This window comes from Falco biarmicus, chromosome 2 (assembly GCF_023638135.1).
Source record: "Falco biarmicus isolate bFalBia1 chromosome 2, bFalBia1.pri, whole genome shotgun sequence".
Taxonomy (NCBI): Eukaryota; Metazoa; Chordata; class Aves; order Falconiformes; family Falconidae; genus Falco; species Falco biarmicus.
Window position 1 is genome coordinate 55936611 of NC_079289.1, and position 22309 is coordinate 55958919.

The 22309-nt window shown below is 42.5% G+C and overlaps 1 protein-coding gene across 2 annotated transcripts in view; it reads right to left on the reverse strand.

Moving 5' to 3' along the window:
- Positions 1-22309, reverse strand: part of ABCC4 (ATP binding cassette subfamily C member 4) — a 163708-nt gene that overhangs the window by 136161 nt on the left and 5238 nt on the right. For both annotated transcript variants that reach the window (XR_008820108.1, XM_056327964.1), the window contains exons 2-4: positions 9708-9818; positions 7376-7496; positions 6498-6722 (exon numbers count right to left, since the gene is read on the reverse strand). Coding sequence is in view for 1 of the 2 variants with exons in the window: in XM_056327964.1 (XP_056183939.1) it covers positions 6498-6722; positions 7376-7496; positions 9708-9818 (457 nt within the window). In the remaining variant the exon portion in view is untranslated. The remainder of the gene's footprint in view (positions 1-6497; positions 6723-7375; positions 7497-9707; positions 9819-22309) is intronic.

A 22309-nucleotide genomic window follows, 5' to 3' on the forward strand; every position in this document is an offset into this window, starting at 1 on the left:
CAAGTTTTTATTTACTACAGCAATTAATGAACACCACAAAAGTGCTGGTAAATTGCATCCAGATTCTTTCAAAACTCTATATGAGGATAAAGAGAAAGTATGACCCATCTGTAAGCCTCCAATAACGAAGATAAATTATTAGAAAAGTTTATCAATGTTCTGCTGTGACCTCAGCCTTCACCCTCAGGAGTAAACATTTATGAGATGAGGTGAGTTAATTTTCCATTTAATCACATCTCTAGAAATAAGGGTGCACATTATGAACATTTCTTTTCCAAGCTTCTATGCTACTATCAAGACAGCAACAAACAACATTTCTATATACATATTTTATGAATTTCAAACTGTGTTATGATAATCAGTTTAGTAAATTAATACCTTAGAGATATGTTTATGTACAAGAAAGCAGTGTGCCATGTTAGAGCTGAGTTCCCAGAGGATAAATTTCCAAGGTATCAGAAGAGGGAGGAGAATAAATATGTGCACGAAAAGCAATCACCACTTACAATGGGGACATTTTTACTCTCCTGTACTGCTTAGCCCAAATCTTCACATGACCTATACCAGTAGTACAAGTGTTTGCCCTAAGTGATTGTACCTATGCTTAATGGTTAAAATAACATGGACTTCTTTCCATTCTAAAGAAACTTTACAGTTCTGATCCTTCAATTAAACTTCTTCACTGAGGTAAGAATCAGTAGGTCACTATTAGAATAGCACTAAAGCTAGAAAAATAGGGCATTTTCCCTTTCAGCATCCCCCAGCAGGGGCTTCCTGCATGGAAGCCAAGATGGGCTCAATGGTTTGGATATTGCCAACAGCTTCAGAAGAGGGAAGCAGACATTTCCAATTGGTTTGCTTGCTTCCAAGAGCACACTAAGGCCAGCATTTCATCCTGGATGCCACTCAACTCCTTCCTGCAGGTAATATCCATAGCTTCTCTTGTTCCACCTTCCACCTGACAGTAGCCTTGGCTCCATCTGTAGTTAAGGACAGCTTCTCGATCAGGACACACAGACAGCAAAGAAAACACAGCTTACTGAATGTACATCCCTTCTCACGCTGTATAGGCTTTAACGAAGGACTCCAGTACTCCCACAGTAAAACCAGTAACTGATATTAAAAAACAGCTCTATCCTGCCATTAGGATTCAGCTTTATTCTGAACCATGCCTCCTCTCCCCACTCCTTTCTTTCTCCCCATCCCAGGCAGGAGGGATACTAAAGGTGCAGATGCTGAGCACCCAGCAGTACCACAGTGCGGCGAATGAAGAGACGGGACGCAGCTTGATGCAAGCAAATGTCGGTTTATTGTACAGGAGCACAACTTTATATACACTTTCAAAGGCTGCGCATCTTAAACCAATTGGTTCCTGAGGCTAACCCTTGCATACTAGGCAATCCCTGATTGGCGGCTAATTAACAGCAAGGTGTTGCCTTTCCTTGGCGCCAACTTTGGCGCCATCCGTTTCCCGCTCCCCTGTGCTCTGCAAACAGGCCTTATCATGTTAATTGCTGTCTAGACAAGCTCATCATGTTGATTGTTGTCTAGACAAGCCCGAGCACATTCCCCTCAGCTAACTGATTGCCACGCATGGTCCTAGTTTCCAGCCTGCTCCTGCATCTCCCCCTTCCTGTTGCACAAAAAGAACCCCTGAAACCGAGCAAAACCAAGGCACAAGTAATAGAACAAATAAAAAACCAACTAAGACATGATATCAATGTCAAAATAACCCACTGTCCTTGTTCCATACAATTTTACAATTTCCCCTTTTTGCTTTTTGAACAGCTAGTACCAGGTTTGCCATGTTCTGCAGGGCCCTTGCAAACATGACAGCAACCAAGGCAATAGCAAACAAACAATACTGCCAATTGAGTGAATGGATGCCAAAAAGGCTGAAATTTTCTCAGATTTTGATAACATGTTGCTGCAATGGGGCGCGCCTAAAATCCACGCAGCACATACCATCAAAATCCTCGCAGCCATGTCCCTGAACCAACAACAAAAAGCAGTGGCAATTTTGACTCACATTCTGAACTGCCTACCAAACAAGGTGATTTAACTCTTTAATGCTTTCCCTGCTGTTACTCTGGATAAGAGAAGAACCGCTGCGACACGTTCCCATCATAGCCTCCTACTACATTAGCATCTACAGAAAGACAATTATCGACAAAGTGTAAACAATATCATCTTTCTTTTAAATTAACATTATACATAGATGGAAGGGCACACCAAACAAGAACTGGTTCAATCAAAAAGTTCGAAACATCAAACATCGCATGCCTTCTTTGAACACACCTCTGGGGTCATTCCCTTCATTCCCTCTCTTTTTTATGCAAAGAGAGACACTTTACCATAACAGAGAAGCCCCTATTTACATCTCTGAGCCCGGACACAAACCGCAGCTGTATGCGCCACCAGGCTCAGGGCAGAAATCATTCATGTAGTTACATAACTATATATCTCTACAAGCGTGCAGACACCTATTAGACACTAGATAACCATGTTTATCTTTCCTAGTCTCCTTCACAATACCTAGTTGTTTTCTCATCTCTTGTTAGGTCAAATATTCTCCAGCTTCCTCTCCTACATCTCTCTTCAGACATTCTCTATCCTCCTCTTTTTTGCTTGTTAATTGCGACAATGCAAAGGTTGTGTGTAGCTGGGTGACCATGACCTGATTTATGTTACAATCAACTAAAAAATGAATACAGGAAAAAAGGTATGGGAGACATAAGGCAAACATCAATAAGGTGGTTAAAGATAATTATAATAAAACCTGTAATACTTTTGAGTCATGGCCCAAAGTTTCCCAGCCGTGAGAAGAGACCAAAGGCATCCCGCCCCTGGCTCTGTTGCAGATCTTTCTTTTAAGGCTTTTGAGTTTTGTATACTTTTGTGGATTGATTCAGAGTGGTCACTCAGATTCACGTAACACATCCTATCAAAGTCTTCACACTTGTGTCCCTGTGCTAATAATAAAAATCAATAGCAACTTGGTTCTGTAGCAACATATGATGGACAGAATCAACATCTGTTAATAAGCCAGAAAAAAAATAGTATTTGTAGTATTACTTTGTTTAGCAAGCTAGCAGCCTAATTTACTAAGCAAGTTAAAAGCGTGTACTATTCTTACAGAAGAGATTAGAGCAGCAAAAATCTGTTATGCTGCATTCCAGAACTCAGCCTGAGAATTACAGTCTGCTGTGAGTTCTGCGTTACAATCATTTGACACATGTTGGGGTTGCGATTGTGAAAGTTGCCCGTTTACAATTTTCATTGACGTTATCACAGCCAGTTGTTTTAAAAGCAACCCTTGAGCTTCCTGATGTTCGACTTGTTGCAAAATATTCTGAAGCCAATCAATCAAGTTAGTATTAAAGTTAGTGACTCTCTAGGACCCTGCAAGACTGTGTCAAGACTCCCGCATCCTGACTGCCTTAATAGCCATCTCATTCATTTGCAAACAGTTGTCCCTGGCATACCTTGCCTGAGTCACAGAATCGGCACAGTTAATTGCTCCAGCTAACTGCTCATAGTTAACAGCAATTCCCCGATTAAGGTTTTCAGTCAAGGCCACTACACATAGCTCACAAAAATCAGATAACCACATCATATACTGTATCAGTTAGTACCATAAAAAGCAATAACTTCCAATCATGCAATGTGAGCGTATAAGGCTCTGCCATCACTTCAAGAAGGGACATAGCAAATATATTATGAATCCCCCCTTCCCGCACTGCTTTGCTTAACTCTTTAACAGCCTCGTTTTGCACAGGCTGCCACTCTGCAGGTTGATTTGTCTGACAAAATACTGAACACGCCATAGCGACTCCCAAAACCCATCACTGAAGTGTTTCCCACTTGCATTCCTGCCACCAATCCCTCAGACCCCCTTTCACCCTCCCCCCAAAATACAATCAATGCATCAGGAGAGACGAGGGGGTGGGGGAAAGGTCTAGCTCCTTTTCCAGATCTATAGGACCTGGATCAAAAGGTTTATCAGAGTCAATGAAATCATTGTCCGAGTTGTCCTGTTCCCGTGCTTGCTCCTGTGTTGTGAGGGTCGCTGCAGTCAGTGACAGAAGCTTTGGGGGCAGAGGAGGTGTGGACAGAATTGCCGTCGCTGACTGTGTCTTGAGAAGAGTCGCGCTGTCGGTGGAATTTACAGCTTCCTCTGGTTTAGCACCGATAGTAGAGTTAGTCCACATCTGGCAAAGAGTAGTCAGAATTTGCCACCAAGATGTTAAATGCATTCCCGACACGGAGTTCCCTTCCGCGGCAGCATCACACAATTGGCTGCTGTTTGTACACACTTTCATTCTTTCAAAGTCTCTGAAGTTTCTTGGCTGCTCACCTGTCTCGATGCATACAGGCGTTATCCTCGGGGTTTAGGTTGTCCGCCTGGTCCAGACAGTAAGACGATCGTTCAGCCAAGCCGTCTCCTCCGGAACGCAGCCCTCTTCCACGAGCTGTCTTTTTTCCGTCCTTATTCTTCCAAGGCTTCGGAACACCACCATAGGGGTCACCATTTGAGGAGACTGAGGCACGGACTCTCTGATCTGACTAGAAGACCCTTTATGAGTCCATATACGTCTCTTTCTGGGGACGAAGCCTGATTCCCCATTACGGATTTCCCACAGCTCACCTCTCACCTCCGGAGGGATTTCTGGCCGGCTCCTGCTTCCTTTCAGCAGATCATTCAAAGTTCTGTGGGATTCGCTGCATGTCGCTCAGATAGGCGATTCGAGAGCCCTTCACGTTAGATCCTTAAACGCATCACGTCGGGGTCACCAATTTGCGGCGAATGAAGAGACGGGACGCAGCTTGATGCAAGCAAATGTCGGTTTATTGTACAGGAGCACAACTTTATATACACTTTCAAAGGCTGCGCATCTTAAACCAATTGGTTCCTGAGGCTAACCCTTGCATACTAGGCAATCCCTGATTGGCGGCTAATTAACAGCAAGGTGTTGCCTTTCCTTGGCGCCAACTTTGGCGCCATCCGTTTCCCGCTCCCCTGTGCTCTGCAAACAGGCCTTATCATGTTAATTGCTGTCTAGACAAGCTCATCATGTTGATTGTTGTCTAGACAAGCCCGAGCACATTCCCCTCAGCTAACTGATTGCCACGCATGGTCCTAGTTTCCAGCCTGCTCCTGCACCACAGTGTAGAGGAATTGTAAAAGAATGAAGGCAGATTAATTAACATTGATAATATACAGCTCTGGGCTGGCTTCAGGGGCAGTGGATTGGCTGACATGGATAATGTGCAGCTGTGGCTGGTTCCTGCTAAGTAGTTAAATAGTTCTAAGGACTGTATGAAGAAAGACCTAGAACAGGGGTCCTCAAACTATGGCCCACGGGCTGGATACGGCTTCCCCCCCAGGGTCCTCAATCCGGACCCCAGTATTTACAGAACCTCCCCACCCCCAGCCAGGGGTTGGGGGGAGAACCAAGCAGCTGCAGATGACTGCCTGCCACTTCATCCGCCCGCCGGCCCCCTGACCTAGAAGAAGCAGAAGAAGGAGAAAGAGCACCCTGGATGTAGGCGAGGCCCCAGGAAAAGCAGAGAGAAGAAGGGGGCTCAGATGAAGAGAGGCTGGCTGGAAGAGGAGCCAGGAGAAGAAAGAATCCAGATGCAGTGGAGGCAAGAAGCAGCGCGGACTGGCCTGCAGAGGATGAAGAAACAGCACGGACAGCAGATGAACCTTTGAAACCTTGTGGGGGATCGGTGGCTGTGCCGGGGCAAGGTGTGGGAACTGTTTATTGAAGTTAACCTGGTATGGGCTGGTCAAAGCCTTCTTGCAGCTGGCTAGTTTTGCTAGTGCTGTGACACCACAGTACCACTGCCCCTCCCCTGAACTAACCTGATGGATGCCCAGAGAGAGGGGGGCAGCCTCTCTGACCTGCAAAGGAGGCAACTCACTAGTTCTACAGCACTGCTGGAATAAAACATAAATATGTCCCACCATTAACCATAACAGGGGCAGGCAGGGTGAGACACAGAACAGTGAAGCAGTTCCCAGGTGACAGAGTGCTGAAGCAGATGGTGACAGCCAAGCATGATGTCCTCTGCTGGGATGCAACTGTAAGGCTGAGTAACTGCCAGCATTTCCTGGGAGTTCTGCCCCTCTCCTGTTTTATGCTGACTGCCTCTTACTGCTCCAGCACAGAATCCTTCCACCAGCAATGGTGAGGCCCCCCTCCAACAGCACAAGCAGGCAAAAATCAGTAGCTCCTCCTAGGCTTTTTTATTTAATTCACCACTTCCACTAGGAGGACTGGAGTTGTCATTCAGACACCATATTACCAAAGAGAGAGCAAAAGCACATATATACACTTAAGGTCTGATACATACCAGCATGCATTACATTTCTACAAATTAGTAACTTTGATAGAACTGCAAGCATGAACATAACAAATAACTGCATATTTAAACTCCCCTAATGAAATAATTTTCAAATGCCAAATATACCTGTAAACAGGTTTGCTTACCTTCCGATAAATCATATGACACATAGCTACCCTCAACTTCATGCCAGCCCGCTGTACATGATAGAAGTATAAGTGGTGCATTATAGCTAGAATAAGTGTACACACAGACAGGGCAGCAGCGTAGCAATATGCAATATTCAAAGCTTCCTCATTGGAGGAATTATATTTTTCAAAATAATTAATAATTTTTCCCAAAAATATTGGCTGAATTATTTTGAGGGTTTCCTGAAAGAAAGAGAAGGGAAAGAAAGTATTAACAATTTCATATCATACTGTGCTACCCAAGTTTGTAACCAGACAAGAACCAAGTACTGCCTCAAGTCACATCCCATATTATTTTGTCATTACTGTGCTCTAAAATGTCAAGCCAATTTTTATCAACACATAATCCAAAAGATATATGTTCCACAATAAAATTTAACTGAATCTTTAAAAAGAACTTTCTCAATTACCAGTAAAAACTTTGATGTTATAAGGATTGCATGAATATATATTACACTGCCATTTTTAACAATGACAGTGTGTCCTTTACAGCCATTTACATACAGCAAAAAAACCTTTTTTCTATTGGGCACCCTCCTCAGATACATAAAATATAGCTAAGCCTTACAAAGCAAGTCAGTGGCTTGTAACGTCTCAAAAATATTCCACTGAAATCAGCTCTTTGTTCTACATCAAAATCCCACAGTTACAACTCAATTTTTCAGTCTCTACGGGGCTATAGCTCTGTTTTACTTTTCTGAGAGAGTACATGAACATTACAGGTTCTCTGAACAGCTCAGCCTGAAGTCACCGGTATGTATCATGCAATCTAAGAGGCCAAGTTTCACACTGCTGTTAGCTAAGAAGTATGATGTATGACATTTGACACCACTTACCTCAATCATTGTGAAAATTCCGAAAACTAAATAGGATTTCCAGTAACAAAGAATAATGGCTTTTGTTAAATGTGGTGTTTTTCCTCTCTTTTTTGCTTTTTGCACCTCTTTATCCCAGTACCTGACAAACAAAATGCAAGTATGCTAGAGGACAGAAGTAAAATCACAAGGCAATTACCTGGAATCAAATCCTTTCAGACTTACAGCCAGATTGCCATGATCAATTTTATACAACAAAACAAAAATATAAAACAAGTTAAGAAATGGTTATGTTTCTCATTCACATAAATAGGTAGTACTTAGTATTATAGGCCTATTTGCTCTTGTATAATCACAAACAATTCACCACCATTGACTACTATATACTTTTGATACATTTGCCAATGAGGAACCCTTTCTTTCCATCTTCTCTCAGTTCAGACAGTCACTCACCTTAGTTAAGAGCCTATTATCATATGATCTCCTGACTACAGACTAAACTGAGACAGCACAAAGTGTCTTTATCATCCTATCAGCTCTGCATTTCCCCAGAAAGGTTATGAGAACAATCTTTTCCGATGTTTTCTGCTGTCTGGCTCTTTCTTTTTTCTCCTATGTGCTTCAATGAGGACAAGCAGTTAGGGCACAAGAGCAGGGGGAACTGTCTGCAGCAATTTTGTCACTTAACACTCCACACATCTCTCTGAAGGCAAGGATTACAGCAGCAGAGTGGCAAAGACCTTTGCATTACCACGTGTCTGCCCACAAGTAGGAAACAATCTGTTCACATTAAAATCAGAGACAGTAATAACAAGCTTGATTTTAACAAAATATCAGAACTTAAGCAGACTTCTTAAAGCCCAGCGTTATCAGACAGGATATTCCCCCTTGTTTCTGGAGGCTAAGTATTTTCTGCCAGACTCTCTGACCTTGCTAGTTGGAGGGCTGAAATAAGTCTAAGGCATGAAAGCCAAATTATTTTGCAACAAAGCATACAAGTTTGAAGCATGCAGTATGGACAAGAAAACTTTTCTTTTTTTATTATTTTTATAATCTTTATAACAAAAAAAAAAACCAAAAACAAAAAAGCAGGGTAATATTATTGTCTAAATGCTTCAGAATCAGAATTGAACCTGTGTAGGTTCTGGGGGGTTTGCTGGCCCAACAGAAAAGGCTGCTTCCTTAGGTGACTATTTCTGAATTAGATTCTCTGCTTCTTGGCCAAGTAGGCTGAAGAATTAAAAACCACTCTGTGTGTCGCATGCTGTATCTTCTACCATTTCCTGACTCATGGAACGTATGAGTGTTTACCGTAAGAATCACTGAAAAGAGTACATCTTCCTCCCACAGCAAATTCCCTGAACTGCTTCAAGACACAACCATGGAATTTGGCAAAGCTATCCAGCTACAAAGATGTTAAAAGCTGCACTCCTATGAGCTGATCACTGGCTCTCTTTCTTCAGTTAATTTGTCGAGATCAGGATGATGTAAGACCTGGCCATAACCTTTCATTTCTGGATTCTTTTTACTTCTTGAGTAGCCTCTCATTCCAACCATTTAGGAAAGTTGATTTGTTCTACCTTCAGCATAAAGGCAAGAACAGCAAGGCCACACTTCCTTAATACAGAGGTCACCTTTCACTAGGAGACACTTCTTCCTCTAATTATATTTAATAAAAGATTATTTGAAGACAAAACCCTTCTCTATGGTAAAGTCAAGACAACTTACATAAACTGTTATTCTTCCAAGGTATTTCACTATTAAAAGAAAAAGAGACATCCTCCTGGGTCCGTAACAACATGAACTGGTACATAGTCCATGAAAGTATTTATAACAAAATAAAACCACCTTCTAGATTAAAGCTTTTAGATGTCCAAAGCATTTTATCCACTTTACCAGAGTGGCATATTTTCAAAATACACTTAATTCAGTTCGTGCTCAAAACCAGAAACAAAGAAAAAAACCTAAAACTTTTCCCCCACTTTTAAAAAGAGAAATTTAAAAAGTTTCCATAGTTATTCTACCACAGGCCATAAGATTCACATTAATTTATTAAGGATTACTGCAGTAACAATTACTGAAAAGTCGTCTTTTCCAAGCATTCTGCAAAATGTCAAACTAATTATAAATGACATAATAGAAATACTCTAATGCATTTTCATTATGTATAACTTGAAAAAATTAAAATGTTTCCGTAGTAAACAACTTCTAGATATTACTCTTAATTCTTCAGCATTTTTAATAGTAGACCTTGATAAACTTTATAACAACCTCTTAATTTTAGAATAGGAATAAGACTCTCACCTTTACCAGCAGAAATACAATGAAAGAGAACAATTACTTTTCTCCTTACCACTGCAATTCCTCTCCAAGCTTCTCTGAGGAATCTTCTGGCAGCACTTTATACATATCATCTTCTTCAAGCTTCCGTTTATGGCCAATAATAAATAAGGGATTTAACCACCTGTATTTAAATACAAATTATTAATAAACTGATCAGCAGACCAAAAGAGTAATTTCTTCAGATATTACTTTACCCTTTTCTTCCCTCCTTGTCTCCTGCATTGCTCAACATCCAGATGTTTTACTGCACTTTTCTCTTAACTAAGAATTAAGTCACCCCCATTTTACCGATGGGAAAACATTTCCTATTTCCTAAAGCTGTTTATGCCCCATAACACCTTACTCTCAGGCATCCAGACAACCAGGACAACTCTTCCTGGCCTTAAGGCAACTGTTTTCTTAGTGTTTCCTTTATATCTAAGAAAAATTAGCATTCCTTTAAATATTTAGGAGAAAACAGAACTTAATCCAACTATTAAAATACGGACAGAGTTGTAAATAAAATTATAATACATATTAAAGACTTTTCTTGTAACTAGCATGGCTATTCAATTACATGAAGAAAAAAACTAACGGCTGTTCAAATGCCATCTTCACAAATATTAAAGGTCAGTAATTCAAAGACAACCACTCAAATGTAAAAATGGGTAAATAATGGATTATTTCTAGAACTGATCTTACCCGTATTTGGAAATATAAACAAAAAGCACACTGTCACAGTGTGTAGGTTCAAAAAAGGAAAGTATTATCTAACAGCTCAGTTTCCTTGGCGGACAGGTATTTGGAAGTATTCTATGAGAACACTTTGAAAACAAATTGTAATAGTGCAACCATAGGTTTGTTGGAAAACACAGTATTTTGTTACATCAAATAACACTGCCATGGAACAGTAAGACCAGCTTTTATGCACCTAGTTCTTTCTTAAAACCTGAACTACAGGTCAAGGAAGTCCCAAAAGTTTCAGTTGGACTCCACAGGGCAGACATGCATGGCAGAAAGCACAAAAATGACAAAGTTATTAAGACAGAACAAAAGAGAATGACACCTCTGAAACAGGCGTAGAAACATAGAATAGAATCATAGTATCATTTAGGTTGGAAAAGATTTCTGAGATCATCAAGTCCAACCCAGGACTGCCAAGTCCACCACTATACCATGTTCCTAAGCACCACATCTAGGCACTTTTTAAACACCTCCAGGGATGGTGGTGATTCCACCACCTCCCTGCACAGCCTGTTCTGCTTGACCACCCTTTCAGTGAAGACATTTTTGCTAATATCCACTCTAAACCTCCCCTGGTGTAACTTGCAGCTGTTCCCTCTTGTCCTGTCACTCATCATCTGGGAGAAGAGACATACCCCCCCCCCACCTGCCTACAACCTCCTTTCAGGTAGTTATAGAGAGCAATAAGGTCTCTCTGCAAGTCCCCTCCAGACTAACCTACCCCAGTTCCCTCAGCTGCTCCTCACAGGACTTGTGCCCCAGACCCTTCACCAGCTCCGTTGCCCGTCTCTGGACACGCTCCAGCACCTCAGTGTCCCTCTTGCAGTGAGGGGCCCAAACCTGAACACAGGATTTGAGGTGCGGCCCCACCAGTGCTGAGTGCAGGGGGACAATCACTGCCCTGGCCCTGCTGGCCACACTGTTTCTGACACAAGCCAGGATGCTGCTGGCCTTCTTGGCCACCTGGGCACACTGCTGGCTCATGTTCAGCTGGCTGTCAGCCAGCACCTCCAGGTCCTTTTCTGCCAGGCAGCTTTCCAGCCACACTGCCCCAAACCTGTAAGTGGTGTGTTTCCCAAGTGCAGGACCCAGCAAGGCTTTGTGGGAACAGGGGAGTTAAGGAACTTGCAGTTTGCCACTTCCTTTGTCTCTCTACTGAACCCATGATACTTGGGGTCGCGGCTGAACCCTGGCTTGCAACTAAGCACCACGCAGCTGCCCACTCACTTCCCCCACAGTGGGATGGGGGAGAGGATCGGAAGAGTAAATGGGAGAAAACTCATGGGTTGAGATAAAGACAGTTTAGTATGGAAAGCAAAAGTCACCCACACAAGCAAAGCAAACAAGGAATTCATTCACTGCTTCCCATGGGCAGGCAGGTGTTCAGCCATCCCCAGGGAAACAGGGCTCCATCACACGTAACGGTTACTTCGGAAGACAAACACCATTAATGCGGGTTGTGCCCCCCCTTTCTCCTTCTTCCCCCAGTTTATATGCTCAGCATGCCGTCCCATGGTATGGCATACCTCTTTGGCTGGTTCAGGTCACCTGTCCTGGCTGTGTCCCCTCCCAATGTCCCGTGCCCCTCCAGCCCTCTCGCTGGCAGGGCCTGAGAAACTGCAAAGTCCCTGACTCAGTATAAACTTACCCAGCGACAACTAAAACCATCAGTGTGCTATCAACATTGTTCTCACACCAAATCCAAAACACAGCACTGTACTAACCACTAAGATGAAAATTAACTCTATCCCAGCTGATACCAGGACAACTGGTTTCCAGAAGAAATGTGGATTTTGGCTCTCAGGCTTGTTTCCCACATGAACTTTCTCTGTTGGTCAACATGATCTGAGCCAAGAGGTCAGGGATGGACCTGTTCTGGAAAAATTACTCTTGCACTCACAGAAAGGTATTTGTCTGAGGTCAATTGCTTGTGAAAGTTCATAACTGCTGTTCAGTTTCTGATGCTTAATTATCCCCTGACTTCACCAATGCAGTTTTTAAAAGAGCACCTGGTGCCCCAGGTGAAGTGTATTATTTTCTGTGAGAATTCAAAACTGGGATGGCTTACAATGAGGGCATTTATTTATTCATAACCACAACAGTGATTACGAATACTCATCAACTAGCTTTGCATTTCTTGCTCGGGCACGTTACAATTAAATTTTGTACACACTGTCTTATAAGGAGTTTGTTGTTTGTTTTAAAGAGGGTGGAGGGGCAGACTGAACCCTAGAAGAAGAGGCTCAGAGAGTTTCTTCAAAGATAGAACTGTTGCAAAAAACATTTTCACAGGCTCCATGGCACAACTGCATGTAACAAATGGGATTAATACTGTTTTTCCTTCACTCTTTAGCATGTGTGACTCATGCAAAAATTAAGCCTCTATCCTTAAAGTAGCATCTTTGATGCCTAACAGCCCTTTTAAACTCTTGGAGTGAGTACAGAAGATGTGTATATGTGAGCTGTTAAGTCCACAATGCATGTTAAAGGTACAATTAGGAACAGAAAGTACTTGTCAGACAAGTCTGTTGCTTGATCAAACAGGGCCCAAATCACTGCCACAACTTCCCTACAGCTCCTGACAAAATGTCTGAAAGATCAATTGTGCAGAGGAGCTTCTTCCTGATTTGACACCATGATCTGTTCCATTGAAACATTTCTTCTTTGGCCTCAGTTTTTGCTGTCGACCACAGGTAAAAAGCAGACGTGAGGCAAATAATCTCAAGGCCATTCAAGTAACTTCTGCCTGCTGGACAAGAAAGACTCCATTTGCTGCAGGACAGACAGTTACAGGAAAGATTCGCAGACTTCAGTTCACACATGTGGCCAAAACCAAGCATTCCTCCTCTTGCAACATCAGTATTATCATACAGTGTGCTCCATAAACAAGTCTCCTTTCTGACAGAAAAGGATAGAGAAGTTATCTTCTCCAATTCCTTTAGCACTAGAATGAGGATGAGGCAGCCCTTTTCAGGAAAATACAGAGATCGATCCTTCTCACATCTATGGAAACAGTTACAAGATTCCACTAGCTCCCTACTGCTGCCAGGGTGGCGAAAACAAAAATCATTCTGACATTTAACAAAGAGCATAAATAGGATATTTATTACAGAATCACAGAATGGCTGAGGTTGGTTAGAAAGGAACTCTGGAGGTCATCCAGTCCAACCTCCCTGCTCGAGCAGGACCATCTAGAGCTAGTTGCCCAGGAACATGTCCAGACAGCTCCAAGGATGGAGACTCCAGAACCTTTCTGGGCAATCTGTGCCAGTGCTTGGTCACTCTCACAATGGAAAAGTGTTTCCTGATGTTCAGTGGGAACCTCCTGTGTTTCAGGTCATGCCCGTTGTCTCTTGACCTAAGCCTGGGCACCACCGAGACCCACTTTACAACCCTTCCTTCAGGTGTTTATGTACATTGATGAGATCCCCCTGAGCCTTCTCTTCTCCAGGCTAAACAGTCCCAGCTCCCTCAGCCTCTCCTCGTAGGAGAGGTGCTCCAGTCCCTTCATCATCCTTGTGGCCCTTCGCTGGATACTCTCCTGTATGTCCACGTCTCTGTTGTACTGGGGAGCCCACAACTGGACTCAGGACTCCAGGTGTGGCCTCACCAGTGCTGAACAGTGCTGTCCACTATTGGCGTGTAGCAGAATGCACAGAGGAAAATACAAGGTACTTTAAAAATATACCTAAATACACACTCAAAAAAAATAAACCAACGCTTTTAACGTTACTCTGTAGAACACCATTCCACCATTCCTTTACTTATGCTTTTCAACATATGGTGAAAAACCACAACCAGGCCACAGGAAGAAAAATGCTTCTGTTGAGGGTGACTGCTGTATCCTGATGTCAGTTTGATTCAGTACTACAGCCAACAGCAGCAGAAAGTGCAGACCAGAGCTGCATCATAGTCCACTTGCAAAGGACCCAGATGATAACCATCTCCAGTCTGTAAGATTGCTACAGCCAACCTCTCAAAAAATTTCCTGATGATACACCTACCCCACTGAGTTCTTAGATTTGTAGCAAATCCCTTCTGTCCCCCCATCTCCATACCAATCAAGTACTGTACATGCTATGAGACTGTATTTCCAAATTAAGTAGCAGATGGAGACAAAAGTGCAAGGTAAAAACTGCCAAAAATCTCAGGGGTTTTGGACTATTACTTCCAGTGAGACCTAGTGCAAATTCAGGTTTTCTCACATTTTTCCATAGTTAAAACCGTAATTTTGAAAACAGTAATGTATTGCACTACAACCTCTATGTTAACATTAAAGAATGCAAGGAAAACCAATCTAGAGTATGCAGAAAACTGTGGGAACTCAATTTGTGACTCATTATAATGGACAACATGGCAAAGACTCAGCAGAAGCCCACAAGTTTTTGTAGGGTTAGGAAAAAAAATGCAGAAAAAGAAGCAAAAACCTAAAAAATCACCCACTGTTGAGCTTTCTTACTACTTTCCCCCCAAAACACTCATCTTCAATAGCTACTGCTATGGAGGTCTTAGGAGTGTAAAAGCTTTTAACAGTATGTTGTGTTACTATGGACTGTACTTGAATAACTTTAGAAAAAGGTTAAACAATTTTCTTTTCAAATTACACTTAGTGCTTAAAGAGCTTTCAGCCCAAGAATGAGGTCTTTATTTATCCACTGCAAATTCTCAGTAGGGCAAGAACATGTCAAGTTTCACCATATCCCTGATGCATCCTGAACACATATTCCGTCATTAAAGTAACAAATTCCACCAGGACGCCACATGCAGATTACACCCTGTGGAATTCTCTGCACTTACAGCAGAACTGGATCCAATCTATCTCACACAGCCCACCGTTACTTGAGTCACACACTCCCAACAAGTAAAAGAACCAAGCCCTTCTCTTACCTGAAGGCTCAGTTAAATTAAAGACTGCTGTAAGAGTACTGTTAAAGGAAGCTGGCAAATAAAACAATGGCTACATAAAAAACATCCCTGAAACCTCAACTTAGCCATACAGGAAGACTATTTGTTAGAGTGGTATGTCTTTTGTCCAAACAGAGATCAGCTAACACTGGTATCTTCAAGGGGGGATAAAAAAAAAGCCCACAGAAAAGTAGAACTTGTTATGAACACAGAAACTGTGCAAGCTGCATTATTCTTTAATAAAAAAGCTAAAATGATAAACAAAACTAAAGATGACCTAGAGAAAGGGAGGAAATACATATAGTGATGCAAACCACTCCTCTTATCCCACGGATGGACATAAAATGGACTACCAGTCTATTGCCTGAAGAAAGAGAGAAGCGATGTGGCAAGGAGGAAAGACTTGCACCTCAGTCCCACATTTCTGTATTTTCTTCTGAAGAAGCTGTTCAACTTAAATAAAAATAGGACCACTTAATCACTGTCTTCTCTTTCCCCAGGTATCTTCCTGTTTGCTAAGAATTTTGAAAAATTATTTGGTTCTTGCACATCACCTCATTTTAGTCATTCTTTCAAAACACAGGGTTCACATGATGCCTTCCAAAGAGCTTAGCCCAAATTTTTGCCAGCATGAACTACACATAAAACTGTGAATATCTGGAAGAATCCTGAGTACCTTCTGTTCGGCTGGGAATGCCTCTGTTCTATCAAGGCGATTAGCTGATCAAAGACATCAGTCTGGAAAGAAGCCCAGAATTAGTCCCTGTTACTGCCAGAATACTGATGTCACTAGGAATACAGATTAAAAATAAATCAAAAAATCACTCCGTAACCTGGTACAAACCCAAGAGATAGCCAACTGCAAAACTGTAACTCACTGCTCTGACCCCAAAAAGCTTTCCACCTCTACAGCAGTACCTTGGGCACTGATAAAAACAGAAAGTGATTCATTTCTGAAACAGCAGATACACAAAGGCCACAATATAAACACTCACTTCCTGCATTTCCCTACTCCTGGGCCCTGACATTACACACCCTGTAACATTACAACATAGTCAACCAGCCACAATTCACTTGGTTGTTCAGGAAAGTGCAATTTTTACCAGCTGTAATTAGAGCAACTCCACCAGGATTTTGGAAAGCCTCTAAGGTCTGCAGAAAAAGCTCAGACAGACAGTTTTTTCTTACCATTGTAAGAGAAGCAAGACTTCAAGGGGAGGTCTCAAGTCATCCCCTTCTGACTGTGGAAGACAGTCAGGCCCTGCCATCTGAAAGGCAGGGTCATTATGCAATCAGAATAGCCATGCTACTCTGTTTCATACATGAAATAAAATTTCCTAAATGAGAAAGCTTTTAAATTAGGTTTGCTAGCATCCCAAAAGAATTTCCTTTCAGTCAAGGAAGAAAAACATTACAGATAGGTATATTAAACTAATAAGCCATGTCCAGCTCAACTGGTTTATTAACCCAGGGATGGGACCTACTGTACCCTGGATTTACATTATGTCCTGCCTGCAACTGCTCAAAAAAGTACCATTCTCACACTGCAGAGCAGGCTTGCAGAGCTTTCTAGAAACCCATGCATGTACTGCAAGTTCTCCATAAACTGAGAGTTCGTCATAAAACATCAGCCAAGAAGCATATGCAATTATGTTACAAAGCTGACATAAATTAAAAACATCCCAAAATAATGGATGTTTTTGTTAGGGCCCTGGGTGCACCCCGGGCTTCAATTGCCCTTAGTCCCACAACAAGTTGCACCACAGTCATTCATTAACACATTACATACAGTATCCTCCTCTGTGCAAGTGCAAAATTTTGCTCACACCAGCTTCACAAAAGCCCTTGTTTTATCACTAGCCATCTCAGAAAAAACAGACTACATGGACTACTTTCCTAAATAGAATTTTTTTTCCTTTTGTCATTATAGGCAAAAGTTTAACTTCTTGGTAATTTTAAAGTACCCAGTCAAAGCCACATCCTGTATACGCTCATCAACTACTTCATTTAAGGAGGTGATTTATAAACAGCATTTTCCCCATTCCTCTTTAGCCTATTTGTCCATTACAGTACAAGCATCATCTGTTTACACTCAATGTCCAGTTATTTTTCAACAGTTGCACAGGAGAGTCTTTGTTTACTCAAATTCTTCCATAACAGTAGGATTTCATCTCCCTGAGCAGCTTGGAAGCACTACTTCAACTACTAAGCTGCAAAGCAGCATGTATTTCTTTCTCTTTATTCACCTACTTTGGAGCTGGGGTTTTTGTGACATAAAGGGGTTTCCTCACAGGACCTTTTGATTATAAATCCACATTGGTTATCCTCCACGGCTTACCTCAGGTGTCTACCTACTTCATTGTACTGTTCATTTCCCACTGCTCTCAGTTTGGAGGAGCACTGCTGGGATAGGATGTACAGACAGAAGGACACACACTGACAGTCTCCAGTGTTATTTTGCAATAACTCGTATATTTCACAACAGTTTGTATCATCATGTGATGATTTTTTAAAACAAAATCCTATCTCTATTTCAGATGCTTGCCCATCCTCTTCAGTAAGCTGCCTTTTCCCACTTACCCTTACTAAGGCAGTCATCTACAATTTATAAAGTAAACAGAGTAAGTTCTGGTACTTCTTCAGATACTTTTCAACTGGTGTTTTGGTTGCAACTTCCCTCCCCAGCTTACTGCGGCTTAAACAGTAGGAAAAAATAGGAATACAATGAAATTACTTCAAAGCTGTATTAACTCAGAAACGCCCTTCAGGCTTCCAGTTCCAATGCCAAACTGTATTAACCTTTGATACTTAGCTTCATCTCATCTTCCAAGCTGTTGCTTTTTCACAGCACAGTGTAAGCAGCTAAATTGCTGAATATCCACTTTCTGATGCTGACGGTAACTCAACTGGTATTTGATTGGATTTATTGCAGGCTACTTTCATGCTGTTCATCTATCCTGCATCAGCCAGGTATGAAATACCTGCTTACTCTAACATTCTTCCTGATGTTGCAGATGGCAAGTAATACAAACAGGACAAGGGAAAGTGGGGGGAAGGGGCCAGGTGGGGCAAGGGGAAAGCATACTTTCTGCAAGGCCTGGAAGCAGGGAACGGAGGAGTGGCATCACCTGTACCCATGGCACTCCAAAGACTATCATTAAAATACTGATTTCAAACCCAGCATCCACATGCCAAGAAGAATATCCAAAATACCAAAGATCTGATGCACAGGTCTGAAGATTATGCCTTGTAACAATAAATTTCAGTACAAGCTATTTATTGAAGTAGGGCCTAAGTAATTACATAAAGCGAAGGGAAAAGCATTTTTTAACTTTGCAGAAGAGAACAGATCATCCAAACGAGCTTCTAATCTCAAGTTAGTTACTACTGAAAAAACTTAGTTGGAGTGGGCATTCGAAAAATGCATCTAAAAACTGTGTTATAGCTAACATATATGTTTAATAGAAAAAAGCAACCAACCAACAACAACAAAACAAAAGGCTCAAACCCTGAAACCAAAGTTATGCAGAAAGTCTAGTTGATCACAATGGTCTATGATTTCAATTTCCAAAAGAAAATACAAATGCTGAAACCTAATGGTAGCAATTTCTGCATTAACTTCCTTTCTGACAGTAATGGAAATGGGAAGAATTAAAATCATCTCTGGAGTTCACGCTGGTATCCAAGTGGTTGGGGGCCAGGGATACAAAAAAAAAAAAAAAGAAAAAAGAAAAAACGGTTGGTCTTGTTAACCTTCCACTCCCAAAATCTAATTGTATTATCTCTCTCCTCCACTCTACTTGAGGCCTTATAGAATTTTCTAGAAGGGGGGGGGAATTGATTTTTGGAAGAAAGAAAAACCAGCAGTACAGAATAATCCTAATTTTGAAGTTTTGCAGGAATTATGAGGGACATTTTCTCTCATCAATGCTACAACATACGTTACATAGGGAATTCCAAAGGCAAACAGCCTCAGTGTTTCATTATACTCAGTTAATCTAATTGCATACCTGAGCACAGATATTTACTGTAAATAGCAAATGCTAACATTCTGATAGTTAACACACACTTGCCCTAGCCAATATAATCTATTTAGCACTCTTTAACCACATATTTTAACTTCACTAGGTCATAAACCATGATTATCAAATATTATTTTCTTCCACATAAGACAGCTATCTTGCAATTAAACAAGCAAAACTTAAAAATGAATGCAGTATTCAAGAGACTTTTTCTGGTTTCAGCTGGGATAGAGTTAATTTTCATCTTAGTAGCTGGTGCAGTGCTGTGTTTTGGATTTGGTGTGAGAACAATGTTGATAGCACACTGATGGGTTTAGTTGTTGCTGGGTAAGTTTATACCAAGTCAAGGACTGTTCAGTTTCTCAGGCCCTGCCAGCGAGAGGGCTGGAGGGGCACGGGACATTGGGAGGGGACACAGCCAGGACAGGTGACCTGAACCAGCCAAAGAGGTATGCCATACCATGGGACGGCATGCTGAGCATATAAACTGGGGGAAGAAGGAGAAAGGGGAGCACAACTCACAGTAATGATGTTTGTCTTCCGAAGTAACCGTTACGTGTGACGGAGCCCGGCTTCCCTGGGGATGGCTGAACACCTGCCTGCCCGTGGGAAGCAGTGAATGAATTCCTTGTTCTGCTTTGCTTGCATGCACAGTATTTGCTTTACCTATTAAACTGCTCTTATCTCAACCCATGAGTTTTACATTCCTTTCCGATTCTCCTCCCCATCCCTCTGGTTCGGGGGTGAATCAGCAGCTGCGTGGTGCTTTGTTGCCAGCTGGGGTTAAACCATGACAGTCCTTTTTGGCACCTAACATGGGGCACAAAAGGTTCGAGATAACAACAGATTTGATTGGAACGTACTAGTTTGAATTTATAGCTGTTATTTCTGTTTAGCTATTAAGGGGCAGGTTTCTGTGCTTGCTATGGGGCTTGCTTGCCTTACTGTATATTACAGTCTACTGCTCATTAGTGGCTGCTTTTTGCTTTCGCTGCTTGCTGTACTGCTTATCATCGTACTGTTCTGTGCCCAGGAACATTTTGATAACAGCAATGGCGATGCGCTGGGGCTGGCAGGTGGCCAGGGCATCGCTGCTGTGCTGACAAGCTGGAACTCCAGCGTGAACTCGAGTCAAAGGGACTGTGACCTGTGGATGAGTCCGTGTGGGAGCAGGACACCCCAGAGTTCCTGTAGCCATGAGTAAGTCCATGCACAAGCAGGTATATCTCAGAGTGTCTGTGGCCATGGTTATGTCTGTGCCGCAGCAGGTATGCCTCTGAAGGAATTGTGGCCCAAGGGCAAGTCCATGCTGCAGACTGTACACCTTGAAGTATCTGTGGCTGTGGTTAAGTCTATGCTACAGCAGGTACACCTTGAAGTGTCACTGGCTGTACGCGAGGTCATGATCAAAGCATGTGGCCATGGATAAGCCCATGACAGAGCAGGTACAACCCTGGAGGGATTGCAGCCAGGGTAAGGCCATGCTGGAGCTGATTACTTCTGAAGGGACTGTGGCTGTGGGTAGGGCCACACTGGAGCAGGTCTATGGTCACGGCCCATGGATAAGGCTGTGTTGGAACAGGTGCACCTTGAAGTGACTGTGGCTGTGGATGAGTCTGTGCCGCAGCAGGGATACCCCTGGAGAGACTGTGGATCATAGCTGTGGCTCCTCTTGGAGCAGGTACAACCACAAGGGACTGCAGTCTGTAGATAAGTTCAAGCTGGAGCAGGGACAAGGGGAGAAGTTCATTGCAATATAAGCCCTATGGACTGGTCCAAAGGGACCACGGGTGGAGATTGTAATGGATATACCCTTAAATTGTAACCCATGATTTGAGTTTCACGTTGTAGGAATTACTAGAGCAGAAACCACCAGAACCATGGGAGGACAAGCCTTACAAGATGCAGTGCAAGTGCAGCAGCGACCAGAGCTGAGCTGGTTTTGGTGCCCAATGACCCCATGCAAGAAACCACCTTCTCTTCTGAGTGACCACCATAACAGATGGAGCCCAAAGCCATGGACTAAATGAACTCAATCGACATCTGTGGACATTTTGTAGTCATTTTTACAGGGGTGGTCCACAGACTAGGGGAATGATATCTGTGAATTATGTCAAAGGAGGGGAAGGGTGGCTGTAGTGGAAAGTGTGTCATGACGTAAATGGTATGGAATAAGGGGTATATACTGTCCTGGTTTCAGCTGGGACAGAGTTAATTTCTTTTTAGTAGCTGGTGCAGTGCTGTGTTTTGGATATGGTGTGAGAACAGTGTTGATAGCACACTGATGGGTTTAGCTGTTGCCAGGTAATGTTTATGCTAAGTGAAGGACTGTTCGGTTTCTCAGGCCCTGCCAGCGAGAGGGCTGGAGGGGCACGGGACATTGGGAGGGGACACAGCCAGGACAGGTGACCTGAACCAGCCAAAGAGGTATGCCATACCATGGGACGGCATGATGAGCATATAAACTGGAGGAAGAAGGGGAAAGGGGGGCACAACCCACAGTAATGGTGTTTGTCTTCCGAAGTAACCGTTACGTGTGACGGAACCCGGCTTCCCTGGGGATGGCTGAACACCTGCCTGCCCATGGGAAGCAGTGAATGAATTCCTTGTTCTGCTTTGCTTGCATGCACAGTATTTGCTTTACCTATTAAACTGTTCTTATCTCAACCCCTGAGTTTTACATTCCTTCCCGATTCTCCTCCCCATCCCTCTGGTTCAGGGGGTCAGTGAGCTGCTGCATGGTGCTTAGTTGCCAGCTGGGGTTAAACCATGACAAGACTGAATGACTCAGATTTGACTACAGGATATTAAATATCTGATAAATGAACAAACAAGGCATGATCTTTTAAAAAAGTTGTAGGTATGATTTGTGGTCTTCTTTCAATCAGGAGGGGAAAAAAAAAGTAAGTGTGATTTCATTCTTTGGACATTGAAAATGAGTTTTCTGTTCATCCAAACTGAA